Source organism: Puma concolor, unplaced genomic scaffold, assembly GCF_028749965.1.
Source record: "Puma concolor isolate L17-30 unplaced genomic scaffold, mPumCon1.1.hap2 unalloc_scaffold_39, whole genome shotgun sequence".
NCBI lineage: Eukaryota > Metazoa > Chordata > Mammalia > Carnivora > Felidae > Puma > Puma concolor.
The window spans coordinates 147,952-162,354 of NW_028240246.1; the positions used below are offsets into that span (position 1 = coordinate 147,952).

At 40.2% G+C, this 14,403-nt stretch overlaps 1 protein-coding gene across 1 annotated transcript in view; it reads right to left on the minus strand.

The window, feature by feature from the left end:
• LOC147571220 (uncharacterized) overlaps window positions 1-14,403 on the minus strand; it is a 51,980-nt gene that overhangs the window by 10,978 nt on the left and 26,599 nt on the right. Inside the window, exons 8-10 of the mRNA XM_086696511.1 lie at window positions 7,912-8,101; window positions 3,836-5,643; window positions 3,350-3,454 (exon numbers count right to left, since the gene is read on the minus strand). Coding sequence (XP_086552637.1) covers window positions 3,350-3,454; window positions 3,836-5,643; window positions 7,912-8,101 — 2,103 coding nt within the window. The remainder of the gene's footprint in view (window positions 1-3,349; window positions 3,455-3,835; window positions 5,644-7,911; window positions 8,102-14,403) is intronic.

Genomic DNA, 14,403 nt, shown 5'->3' on the forward strand with positions numbered 1-14,403 from the left:
TTTAAACAAAAACTGGCCAGCTGACATTTGGTAGAGAAAATGTGCAAGCATAGCTACAAACTGTATGAAAAAGAAGATCACAGAGCAGACATTAAAATACGTTCTTACGGAGCAACTGCAGTTAAGTATGTAGCGTGATACTGATACAGGAAAAGAAAACCAGATTGATAGAATAGAGTCCAGATAAAAATAGTATTTTAGATCCATGAAGAAAGAATGAACCATTCAATAAAAGATTTTAAAGTAACTGGATCTTTACGTAAGGGAAAAAAGTTAGATCCCCTACCTCGACCGTACCAAAACACCACACAGATTCCATACAGATTAAAAATAAATAAATCACAACAAATATTATAAGAGTACAGAAGAAAATATCAGAGACTGTTTTTATACCATGAGGCGAAAAGGCCTTGTTAACAAGACCCATGTCCCATAAGCCATGAGGTAGATATGGTGACGGACTGTCCACACCCTCCTGTTCATCGTAGTCCTTGCCCCCTTGATCCCCTGGATTGTTTGTCCTCTTCCTGTTGATTTATAAAACTCTCTTCATATGAGATATATTCATCCTTTCAAGGGCTTTCACTGAATTTCAATGTTTCAAATATTTGTCAGTGTTTTTATCGTGAAGGAGACGGAACCGTGGGATAGGAGACAGGCTGACTGCAGGCACAGCTGGGTTCTGCTTTGGGTTTTGCCACAGGGGCCTTAAGCTGATCCCCTTCTATGTATGAAAGAAGGATGGTGATATCATCCTCACAGGACTGTGGGGATTAAATCAGATGTCTGGTTTATTCCAAGCATAAATCAGACAAGACGATCAAATCTATCAAATGTTTCTGCATGTGGTATCAGGTCACAAAGCTTTTTCTCACCACAAGATCATAAAAGTATTGATTCTATTTTCTTCTAATACTTGGGCGGGTTCTTGTTTCTCTTTTTTTACATTGACTGAAATATGTTTTTTTAAGGTGAGAAATAGGGATCTGTTGTTATTTTCCTCCCAAATAATTAAGCAGTTGTTCTACTACCATTTATTTATTTTCGTCCACTGATTTGAATACTAAAAGGTAACATTTCAATGTTTATTTATTTTTGAGAGTGACAGAGAGAGAGAGTAAGAGTGAGAGAGGGGCAAAGAGAGAGAGAGACACACACAGAATCCAGAGCAGGCTCCAGGTTCTGAGCTGTCAGCACAGAGCCCAACACAGGGCTCGAACTCCTGAACCATGAAATTATGACCTGAGCCAAAGTAGGACGCTTAACCAACTGAGCCACCCAGGCGCCTCTAAAAGGTAACATTTCAAAAGTCCTAGTCACCCACGGATCTGTCTATTGCTGGACTCTGTAGGCTACTTCACATAAATATTAGGTTGCATTATTCCTCCTTGTGAAATTGACACAATGCCTCATCTCTTCCTTTGAACATCATTATTGTCCACTACAGGAAAAAAACTGCATGGTCTCTGACCTCAAAAAGTGTATCATCTAAGTAGGGAGAGGAAATAATGAAACCACATAAAAAAATATACACACAAGGTTAAACCACATAGGAATTTAAAACAGCAATAGGAGTTTATAGAACTTCCCCAAAAGCAAAAGGCTGCAGGCCACCTCAAGATGCAGAGTACTGACTGGACAATGGCCAATGATTTCTCTTCCCAGAGGTCATGGTAAGCTGACCCCACGCTAGTTCCTAGGCTCTTAGGCTGAGAAATCAGACTCTGATCTCATCAAGAGAGAACGCACTTCTTTCTACATGGAGGCAATATCACCTCACCAATGTCACAGGATTGATCAAAATCAGAATGTCAGGTCAAGACTTGACAATAAGGAAAACATCCGTTCCATAGATAGGGCATCTGTGTCTACATGATTGGGCATTACCTCCTGTGGAGACAGGCCTCTGTGGCACGCTGAAGTATAATCAGAAGGCTATTTGGTGAGAAGAGAAGTGGAAGAAAAGTAATTAGCTGAATCCAGTGTTTAATGGAAAGGACTGAGGTAGCTAGATCCATCCATCTGCCCCGCGGGCACAGCCCGGCTGGTGGGCCTGACTCTCATCTGCTGCCTGAGGTGCCATCTCTACTCTTAGGCAAGGCTAGGTGGGCACTGCCCATGTTGGTCTCTTCCCACCATTTCTATGCCTTTACTACTGACCAACCCTCCAGAAGACAGACATGTTTCTCCTTAGCAGTTAATACATCCAGTCAGGTTTTACTCGAGTCTGAGAGACCAGGAAGCCTTACATATCTCTGCTCTGATCCATGACCTTGATATTTCTCTCTTGAGGAGCTGCCTTTTAACAAACTGTTTAGCATATTTTTGTTATCAGGGGAGGGGAATGCGTCACTGTAGACCCTAAGAAATGGTGACAATCTCACAGAAGGACTAGGTCCAGGAGTATTACAGTATTCGGGGAAGGCTTTGTGAAGAAAGATGAACTCGAGTTGGCTTTTGAAGGCTCATGGGACTTCCACCAGCAGAGTGAAATAAAGGAATTTCAAGTGGGCAAAGTCACCAACAAAAGTAGGAATGGGCATGGTCTGACTACGGGATGGTGGGGGGCTGCTTTGGCTGAAATGGAGGGTTGCCATGACAGATGGCAATATATATATATATATATATATATATATATATATATATATATACATATATATATAATAAGCATATGTATATTTGAATAAATATATTGAATATATATTCAATTCATACATAATTGAATAAAAGGTAAACAGGCAAGCTCCAGGAATAGGCAACTGTAATTATGACAAGCTTTGAGTAGCCTGATGCAGGATTTTAGCTGCAGGGTTTTAACTGAACCTGTCTACACAATGCCTTGCGAAGTGGAGGAGAGAGCTGTAGGTACATCTAATTAATCAACAAGATGACACTTTTATCTCTAAGCCATGCCCTTTCTTCCGAGATGACTGATAGCTCCATGAAGGTGAAGACTATTTCTCTCTCATCATTTTAGCCAACGAGGAAAGAAATCAGTGGTAGGAGGAGGATGACTGGTGAGTGCATCGAATCGACATAATTTTTTTGAGTTGAAGAAATTTTACTATCGTGTCAACTGTGGCCTTCTTAGACCTAATGTCTCAGAACAAGCTAATGGCTTGTTATCTTGGTTACAATCCACAGATGTCTCCCGGCAGTGGGGTTCCTTTTAAAATCCCTGGAATATACTTTGCAATGAAAGGACAAAGCCTATCTCCTTCCTCCAGACTGAAGAGGGATATCAGGTCGTGATAGGTGGGAAAGTGGCTTTGATTTTCAGTTTGTGGGTTCTGAATCTATTATAAAGAAGGAATATAGTCTGGGAATCTGAATTAATTGTTGTCCTTACCTCAATGAGACAGAAAACTATGATCAAAATCATCACTACTACAGTCACAGATATTGCCAAGATGAGTTTGTTGTTATAGCCATAGCCTGGAACTTCTTTTGTGAGCTAAAAAAAGGGAAAGAACAATGTTTTTAGAAAACAGAGATAGGATGAAAGTTAACTATTCTTTAACGACTCTAAAACCCCATTCTTTCCGATGAATCGCTTATAGGTTCTTAAGGAATATACCAAATCTAATGTGATATGTAATCTTAATCATTAGGATTTTCTTCAAGAATTTATGTATCTTGTATGTTAGGTCCTCTTTTTGTCTACTCTGGGAACAGCGGCACTGTTTCCTGAATGAGCAAAGTGGCAGATCATTGCCTTAGGCAAAATTATGTGGCCAAGACAAGACCCGGACTAGGAGCCCCTGGTCCTTGTGCTTGGGTCCATGTCCTAAACCACCTAAATGTCGAGACCCCACATTTTGGGATTTATCCTCACCTCCCTTGACTCCTGCCCTCTCTGTTCACTCTGGACTTCTGTGCTCTCACTGATATAGTTCTCATTTTCCCATTGGTCCGTATCCCACTCTGCCTTGGACACCTTTACTTCTTGCTGCTCGCTGAGAAGCTTCATCAGGAGGCCTGTTCTGGAGATGAGCTTGGCACAGGCCAGCTGCATGTGGGTCTCGGAGCAGTCCATTTTCAAAGTCCGGATAACATGAGAAATGAGGCTTCTCACGTCATTGTTGGGGATGAGGGACTGTAGCTGCTGGTTTAACTGAATTTCAAACAGATCACCTGAGGACGAGAGCTTTGACACAGTGAAGCCTGTGGCTTTTGGGGGCAAGCCAGTGCCCGCATTGTGGTATTCCCATTGTGTATCATTGGTTTGTTTAACGGTCGGCGTAGAGTTGTCTGCAGTAACAGTAGAATTAGCAGTGGAAAGATTCTTACGGTTTGTGAATTCAGGGAGGGTTTGTTCTGGCACAGTAGTGTTTCCTGTAGAAATATTTTCTTCAGAAACATTTTGGGCAGTAGTGTTCTCCACAGTAGTGTTTTCTCTGTAAGTTCCTGAAGGAGCAAATAATTCTGGAAAAGGATTTTTCTGAGGACTCAGTTCTCCCGGAGATGAAAAATCCTCTCGTGAAGGGGAATTTATGAGGCTCCTGACTGCAGAGGATGGAGGCCTCTTTGCAAGCAGCTGTCTATTACTGAGTGAACTTTCCTTTCTGGACTTTCGATTCAGTTTGGCCTTGGGTGTTCTGTGGACCACATTGGAGCGACTTTTATGAAAGCGGTGTGTTTTTCTGGGGTGTGAGGCTGGCCCAAAAGCCTTCATATTTCTAACTCTAGCATTTGCATCTTCTAAAAGAAAAATGCTGTACATGAAGTCTTTTGATTTTTTTTTCACGTCAGGTGGGGATTTTGGAGCGGGGGTGGCAGAAGGCCTGCCCAAAGAGTATTGCTTCAGGAAAGAAGAGACCACTGCCTTGTGCTCATCTATGAACGAAGGCTCTGTGTTGAAGGAGCTTCCCACTAATTTGCTGGGCCTGTGCGCCACGTGAAGCTCCCCTGGGGATGGTCTCCTGAGTCTTGTTTCTTTGGCCATGTTCTCCACAGATGGCTGGGCGTTCTGTTTCCTCTGGATGTTCTGACGTCTCAGTTCTTTTAAGTGCCTTTTCCGTATGCCCTTTGGGCCCTTGATGACCTTGTTCACTCTCAGGAACTTTTTCCCCACACTCTCAACCTTGTCTAGGCTCTTCTCCTGCGGTTGGGCAGTTTCCAATTTCTTTGGAAAGATTTGACGTTTAAACTTGGGACCTAAAAGGCTGGAATGTATAAGCATGGCTGTTTTTTCTTTCTTTTTCACCTCATCAATTTTTTCCTGAATTTCTGCATCTAACAAATTTTCCAGAAAGTAGAGTTTTCTCAGTTTATTCTTGTAAGTTGAGTTGTTGGATCCAGGTTTAAGAGAAGGGTCCCCTGTGTCGTTCATCGAGTGACCCACGGGCTTGTCTCCCTCTTGCACATTTGAAAACAGAAATTTAATGAACGGTAACAGCGTCGATTCTACGTCTTCTAGATTGCCCTCCGAGAAATAAGGCGATATGTAATTCAGTGCACTGATGACATCACTTTTGTCATTGAAGTCTAGCTGCTCATTCATAAAGGCTGACAAACTGACACGATCTATGTCTGAGGATGCCTTCTCTGGCTCAATAGTCAGCTCCGTGCTGGCACTCTTCTTTCGAGCTTTCAATACCTTCATGAATGATCCTTCTGCATTCCTTAGGTATACTTCCTGATCTGTCGAAGAAGAAGAAGAGATGAGTTTTGATAATGAACGACTGATAGCACAGCTCTTTGTCAATGCACAGTCATACATCCCAGTCAAGCAAATTAAGAATCGGCAAATACTTGAGCGCCATTTAGAGAGGAGACGAACTCAAACTTGGACCTACGATTGGCAACAACGAAAGGAGAAAAAGATGCTTTTTGAAAAAGTAGCTATTTCCTCAGAACATTCCATAGTGTGAATAACTATATTTAGAGTTATTCCATTGGTCCCTAAGGGCCGATTGCCCAGGCCTCAAGAAAAGCCAAGGCTGGAAGATACTCGGCTAAACTGTGTGCAGCTCTAGTGCGACTCCTGGCATTCACATACCCCACCCTGTCCTGCTTCGGGGGCAGAGGGAGCACGAGTCTTTCTCCTTCTATGTCTTCAGTGGGCTTGAGTTCTTGCTACCATCACATAGGCACGGGACAACACCCGTCACTAGCAGGTCCTCATCTGGACACGCCCTCTCCGCCCACCCACCAATTCCTTTGTTTGGTCCCTGCTCCCCTATATCGCACCTCCCGTAACATAAGCTCTAGAGAGAAAAAACTAAAAACGAGACCCGCTAAGTCCACCCTGGTTCTTTGCTTAAACTTGGGCAGAGATGTGGGGTATAGGTTAAGAGATTTTCCAGGTATGAGAGAGATGCCACTGTGGGGCGTTCAAAAAAATCAACGGAATGATACTTGAGGTTTTAAAATGCAGAAGGGATAAAGAAACTTTGGTCAAATGCCTACTTTGCTTTCATTTCCTTTCATTTCCAGATTTCTAGCTTTACTGAGAGAACCATCCAGAGCTTCCAACTACATGAAGGTCAAGCGTACAGCTTGTGTACACTGAACAGCACTGTGCAGCTGGGGTTTTCCAGAAGAATTAAACGTATTTTTAGCGGTGCTGGTGAGAGTCAGAGGAGGAGGTTATAAAGGTCACGAGAGAGGAGGAGCAGCGGGCTGGCGGAGCGCCCAAAACGGGAGAGGAGACTTGAGTGCTAGGCTAAGGCACCTCTGATCTCATTTTTCCTCGCCTGTCAAAGGAGATTAAAAAAAAAAAAAATGCCTATTCTGCCCACCTCTAAGGGAGAAGGGAGTAAGATAATTGGCAAAACATTGTTTTGGAAAATAAGCAACACTGCTTATAGAAGTAGCAAAGTGTGGGGCGCCTGGGTGGCGCAGTCGGTTAAGCGTCCGACTTCAGCCAGGTCACGATCTCGCGGTCCGTGAGTTCGAGCCCCGCGTCGGGCTCTGGGCTGATGGCTCAGAGCCTGGAGCCTGTTTCCGATTCTGTGTCTCCCTCTCTCTCTGCCCCTCCCCTGTTCATGCTCTGTCTCTCTCTGTCCCAAAAATAAATAAAAAACGTTGAAAAAAAAAAAAAAGAAGTAGCAAAGTGTAATTTATGCTGTGCCCTAGACCATTGACAGGGACCCATATTCAAGCTATCCAGGTGCAAAAGCACATTTTGGAAGTCACCAAGTTAGTGCCAATAAAACCTAAGAACAGAAAAATACCTAAAAGCACCTGTGTTTGGGATAGAAAAGCTTAAGATTCAGAACAAGAGTTGGACAGCCCAAGAATAGAAGAGCCCTCTCATCCGTTAGAACGGTTGGGTAGCAGCTTCTGGTTAGGGAACAGAAACACAGAGGCTCCAAATAAAACTTTTTCAGAAATCAGCATCACTGGTACTCTTACACACTTGTTAAAAACAACAAAATAAACAAAAAGGTATCTCCACCTGTCCTATAAGACAAAGGGCACCTGAGACCTAACGCACGTAAAATCAGCTTATAAACTGTGATGCACTATGTGAACAGGTTTTCATTTTGGGGTAGTTGACTTAATAATGTAACTGAGAATCTGACTTTTAACAAAGGAATAGTTCTTAGAAATTTAGGGATCTGAACTCCGAATGAGTAAAAATAATGCAATGACATCATTAGTTTAAAAATTTACCATTGTTAGGGTGCCTGGGTGGCCCAGTCAGTTAAGCATCCGACTTTGGCTCAGGTCATGATATCACAGTTCAGCCCCGCATGGGGCTTGCTGCTGTCAGTGTAGAGCCTGCTTCGGATTCTCTGTCCCCCTCACTCACTCTCTGCCCCCTCCCAGCTCACGCACGTGAAGGCTCTCTCTCTCAAGAATGAATAAATATTAAAAAAAATTATCATTGTTGATTAAAAATAAAAGTTAAACCACAAATAAAATAAAAATTTACAAATTTATCATCAGGCAATTAGGACTTACCACAACGTGTGCCATTTGTCAGACATGCACTGTCACAATGTAGCTTGACTGTCTTACAGACAACGTCAATAGTATTTTTAAATTGGCAGAGACAGCAGGCCATACGGCTAGGTAATATCCTATAAATGGAAACACAGAGAATTAAATTAGTGGTAAAGGAGTTACTTGAGTAGGTAGAAGAGGCGGGCCAAAGTCATCACAGGGCTGTGCAAAAAGGAATTCTTGAGGCACATGGCCTGGATGGTTGGGTAGGGACCAGTTGGCCAACTGCTGCTCTTGAATATTATAAATACCCAGATAGAAGGACAGAGGTGCCCAACAGAAAGGTAAGGATGGTATGGGGTATGGTATCCTTAGAATGAGATAGAGATTAGAACTGGGTGACACGGATCGGTAGTTTAATACACAGGTAACTGCTTCCAAGCCAAAGTCTCACTTTGGGTGGAGAGCACACAGAAAGAGGGTAGACTTCTAAGAGTTTGAATAAATCTGAAATATGGCCCATACTGAGGATAAAAAGCAATCAGCTTTGGCTCAGGTCATAATCTCGTGGTTCATGGGTTTGAGCCCCACATCAGGCTCTGTGCTGAGAGCTCGGAGTCTGGAACCTGCTTCAGATTTATCTTCCTCTCTCTCTACCCCTTCCCTGATCACTCTCTGTGTCTTAAAAATAAATAAATGTTAAATTTTTTTTTTAAAGCAATCAATCAAAAACTAATCCATAATCTACACAAATGCTACAATTAGCAGACAAGGACATTTAAAAAAGTTATTATAACAGTATTTCACATGTGGAAAAAACCCCATGCCTCTACTTAACTCAATGAATTGTGCAACAACTTCAAGTGGCCTAATATATGTATACTTAGAGTCCACGAAGGAGAGGAGATATAAAAAAAATTTGAAAAAATAATAGCCCCCACATTTCCAAATAAGTAAACCCTATAAACTCACAAATCCAGGAAGGTCAATGAACTCTGAGCACAGCATGGATTAAACTACATGTTTAGTTTAATCCATTAAACACGGATAAAACTACACCACGGCACATCATAATCGAACTGGTCAAAGCCAGCGATAAAGAGCAAATCTTAAAAGCAGCCAAAGGAACAAAACCACACACGACATACAGAGCAACAAAGATATAACAATGACAACATATTTCTTGTTGGAAATAATGTAAGCCAGAACTCGGTGGGGCAGCATCTTTCAAGCAGTGAAAAGGAGAGGGGGACCAAATAGCTATCAAGCTAGAATTCTATACCCAAAGCTTTCAAAAATAAAAGCAAGATAAAGACTATCTGAGACATACAAGAGCTGGAAGAATTCATCATTAGCAGGCTTACACTATAGAAATGCCAAAGGAAGTATTTTTTTAAATGTTTATTTGAGAGACAGAGAGAGAGGGCACGTGCAGTATGCGTGTGCAAGGGGGAAAGAGCACTGAGGAGACAGAGAATCCCAAGCAAAGCCCAACGCGGGACTTGAGCTCACAAACTGTGAGACTATGACCTGAGCCACAATCAAGAGTTGGATGCTTAACTGACTGAGCCACCCAGGTGCCCCTAAAGAAAGTATTTTTAAGCAGAAGGAAAAGGATAGCAGACGGAAATGTGGATCCACACAAAGGAATGAAGAACATTAGAACTGGTAACTATATAGGTTATGATTTCACTTCACTATATGTATGTATATCATTTCACTATATGATTTCACTTATATGTAGAATCTCAGAAAAAAACAAACAAACAAGGGGTGCCTGGATGGGCTAAGTCAATGAAGCATCCTACTCTTGATTTCGGCTCAGGATCTCAGGGTCGTGAGATCGAGCCCTGTGTCAGGCTCCACGCTCAGCATGGATTAGATTAAGATTCTCTTAAGACTCTCTCTCTCTCTCTCTCTCTCTCTCTCTCTCTCTCTCTCTCTCTCCTCTCACTCTCTCCCCAACTTCTACACTCTGTCTCTAAAATTTAAAAAAAAATACACCAAAACCCATAAGATACCTAGGAATAAACCTAATCAGAGGTAAAAGATCTGTATGCTGAAAACAATAGAACGCTTATGAAAATAAATTGAAGAAGACAGAAAGAAATGGAAAAACATCCCATGCTCAAGGATTGGAAGAACAAATATTGTTAAAATGTCTATACTACTCAAAGCAAACTACACATTCAATTCAATCCCTATCAAACACCAGTATTTTTCACAGAGCTAGAACAAACAATTCTAAAATTTGGATGGAACAAGAAAAGAACCCGAATTATAATGTTGGGGTAAAACAAACAAAGCTGGAGGCATCTTGATTCTGGACTTCAAACTGTATTACAAAGCTGTACTCATCAAGACAGTATGGTACTGCACAAAAACAGACACATAGATCAATAGAATAGAATAGAGAACCGAGAAATGGAGCCACAAATATATGGTCAGCTAATCTTCGATAAAGCAGAATATCCAATGGAAAAAAGATAGTCTTCGCAATAAATGGTGTTGGGAAAACTGGACCGTAACATGCAGAAGAATGAAACTAAACCACTTTTTTACACCATACACAAAAATAAATTCAAAATGGATGAAAGATCTAAATGTGAGACAGGAAACCATCCAAATCCTAGAGGAGAACACAGGCAGAAACCTCTTTGATCTCAGCTAAAGCAACTTCTTACTAGACATGTCTCCAGAGGCAAGGGAAACAGAAGTACAAATGAACTACTGAGGAGTGCCTGGGTGGCTTAGCGGGTTGAATGCCTGACTCTTGGTGTTGGCTCAGGTCGTGATCTCAGGGTCGTGGATTGAACCCCGCATCAGGATTCTCTCTCCACTTGAGATTCTCTCTCTCCCTCTCTCTCTGCTCCCCCCCATGCATACATGTATGTGTGTGTCCATGTTCTGAATTAATTAATTAATTAATAGGGGCACCTGGGTGGCTCAGTTGGTTAAGTATCTGACTTGGCTCAGATCATGATCTTACAGTTCGTGAGTTTGAGCCCCGTGTCAGGCTCTGTGCTGACAGCTTGGAGCCTGGAGCCTGTTTCAGATGCTGTGTCTCCCTCTCTCTCTCTGCCCCTCCCCTGCTTGCACTCTGTCTCTCTCTCTCAAAAATAAACATAAACAAACAAACAAACAAACATTTTTTTAAATGAATTATTGGGACCTCATCAAGATAAAAACCTTCTGGGGCACCTGGGTGTCTCAGTCGGTTAAGCTTCTGACTTCAGCTCAGGTCATAATCTCGCGGTTTGTGAGTTCGAGCTCCGCATTGACTCTCTGTTGACAGTGCGGAGCCTACTCAGATCCTCTGTCTCCCTCACTCTCTGCCCCTACCCCACTCTTGTGCTCTCTCTCTCAAAAATAAACATCCGTTAAAAAAAGATAAAAAGCTGTACAGCAAAGGAAACAATCAACAAAATTAAAAGGCAACTGATGAAATGGGAGAACATATTTGCAAATGACATAATCTGATAAAGGGCTAGTATCCAAAATATATAAAGGACTCAACACCCAAAAAAATCAAATACATAATCCAGTTAAGAAAAGGGCAGAAGACATGAATAGATAGTTTTTCAAAGAAGACATCCAGAAGGCTAACAGACACATGAAAAGATGCTCAATAGCACTCATCATCAAGGAAATACAAATCAAAATCACAATGATATACCACTTCACATGTGTCAGAATGGCTAAAATTAATAACTCAGGAAACAACAGATGTGGAGAAAGGGGAACCCTTCTGCACTGCTGGTGGGAATGCAAACTGCTGTAGCCACTCTGGAAAACAGTATGGAGGTTTTTAAAAAGTTAAAAATAGAACTACCCTACAACCTAGCAATTGTACTACTAGGCATTTAACCAAAGGATACAAAAATGCTGATTTGAAGGGGCACATGCACCCAATGTTTATAGCAGCGCTATCAACAATAGCCAAAGTATGGAAAGAGCCCAAATGTCCATTGATGGATGAATGGATGAAAGATGTGGTATATATATACAATGGAGTATTACTTGGCAATCAAAAAGAATGAAATCTTGCCGTTTGCAACTACATGGATGGAACTGGAGGGTATTATGCTAAGTGAAATTAGTCAGTGAAAGACAAAAATCACATCACTTCACTCATATGAGGACTTTCAGAGACAAAACAGATGAACATAGGGAAGGGAAACAAAAATAATCTAAAAACAGGGAGGGGGACAAAACAGAAGAGACTCATAAATATGGAAAACAAACTGGGTTACTGGAGGGGTTGTGGGAGGGGGGATGGGCTAAATGGGTAAGGGTCACTAAGGAATCTACTCCTGAAATCATTGTTGCACTATATGCTAACTAATTTGGATGTAAATTTTAAAAAATAAAAATAAAACAAGGTAAAAAATAAACAAAAAATAAACAAAAAACCAAATGAATGAATAAACAACAACAAAAAAGAGAAAACACTTGTAAATATGGAGAACAAACTGGGGATATGGACAAAATGAGTGAAAAGGGTTAAGAGGTACAAACTTGCAGTTATAAAATAAATAAGTCACCAGATGAAAAGTACAGCATAGGGAATATAGTCAATAATACTGTAATATACTTATTGTGGTGAGCATTTCATAATGTATATAATGGATCACTGTGTTGTGAGCATTTCATAATGTATATAAAAGATCACTGTGTTGTACACCTGAAACTAATTTAATATTACATGATCTATATATACTTCAATAAAAGAGATAATTGAGGGGCACCCGGGTGGCTCAGTCAGTTAAGCATCTGACTTCAGCTCAGGTCATGATCTCATAGTCTGTGATTTCAGGCCCCACATCAGGCTCTGTGTCTACAGTTCAGAGCCTGGAGTCTGCTTCAGATTCTGTGTCTCCCTCTCTCTCTGCCCCTCCCCCACTTGCACTCTGTCTCTCTCAAAAATAAAAAAATAAAAAAAGATAATTGACTATTTAAACAAAAAAAATAATATGGTGTGCTAAAAGTAAAATGTATGAAAACAACAGCACAAAGGTCAGGAGGGGAACAATGGAAGTACACTATTTATTATAAGGTTCTTATACTATTCATGAAATCATATCATATCATTTGAAGATAGACTGTGATAAGTTAAACATGAACACTACAAACCATTAAACAGCTACTAAAATAACAAAACCTGAGTTGTAACTATTTATCCCCCCACCAAAAAATAATAAAACGTACTAAATCAACCCAAGAGCAGGAAGAAAAAGAAAAAGAAAAAGAAACAAAGAACAGATGGGATACATAGAAAAGAGTAGACAGTAGCTTTAAATGTAATCCTATAAATAATTACATTAACTATAAATGGTGCAATCACCTAATTAAAAGATAGAGTTGTCATACTGGATAAAAAAGCAAAAGCCAACTATATGCTGTCTATAAGATTCATCTTCAATACAAAGATATAAGTAGGTTAAAAATATGGAAGAAATTATGCTTTGCTAACACTAATGAAATGAAACCTTGAGTGGCTATATTTACTATAGGACAAAGTCAATTTCAAAGCGAAGATATTACCAGGGATAAATGAGGTTATTCCATTGTGATAGAAATGTCAACTAATAGAAAAGACATAACTTAAAAATTTATGTATCTGATAATAGAACTTCCAAATATATTAAGGAGAATAGGAAAGAGGGACACATAAGTACACAATTATAGTTGGAGATTTCAATATCCCCTCTCTCAATAATTGACAGAAAAAATATATAGAAAATGAGTAATGATACATCAGGCTTGAAAAATACTACCAACCTACTTGACCTAGTTGACATTTATAGAATACTCCACACCAAATCAGCAGACTACATATTTTTTTCAAGTGGGCACATAATATTTATCAAAATAGACCATATTCTCATCTATTACCAGAATTCATTGGCTATAAAACAAGCCTCAATAAATTTAAAAGGATTTCAGTCATCCAACATATTGTTCTGTGACCACAATGGAATTAAATAACAAATTAACAGATCTGTAAAATCTCCAAATATTTAGAAACTAACCAATACACTCCTAAGGAACCCTATTGGTCAAATAAGTCAAAATGGATATTAAAAACTATTTTGTACCGACTGAAACTGAAAACACATGTCAACATGTGGGATGTTGCTCATATAGTATTCATCTTCCCCAGTGTCCACTTTTAAGAAACTAGAAAAAGAAAAGGAAATTCATCACTGAGTAAGGAGAGAAAATGGAATGATAAAGATCAAAGCAGAAATTTTTAAAAAGGAAAACAAAAATAGAGAAGTCAGTGTAATGAAAAGGCACTTTTTAGAGAAGATAAGTAAAACTGATAAACTTCTGGCCAGATTTATCAAGAAAAGACAAGAGAAGACACAAGTTATCAATATCAAAAATGAGAGGAATGACATCACTACAATTCTACAGATACTAAAAGGATAATAAGGGAATATTATAAAATACTTTATGTCAACAACTGCAAGATGAAATAGATTCCCCGAAAGACATGAACTACTC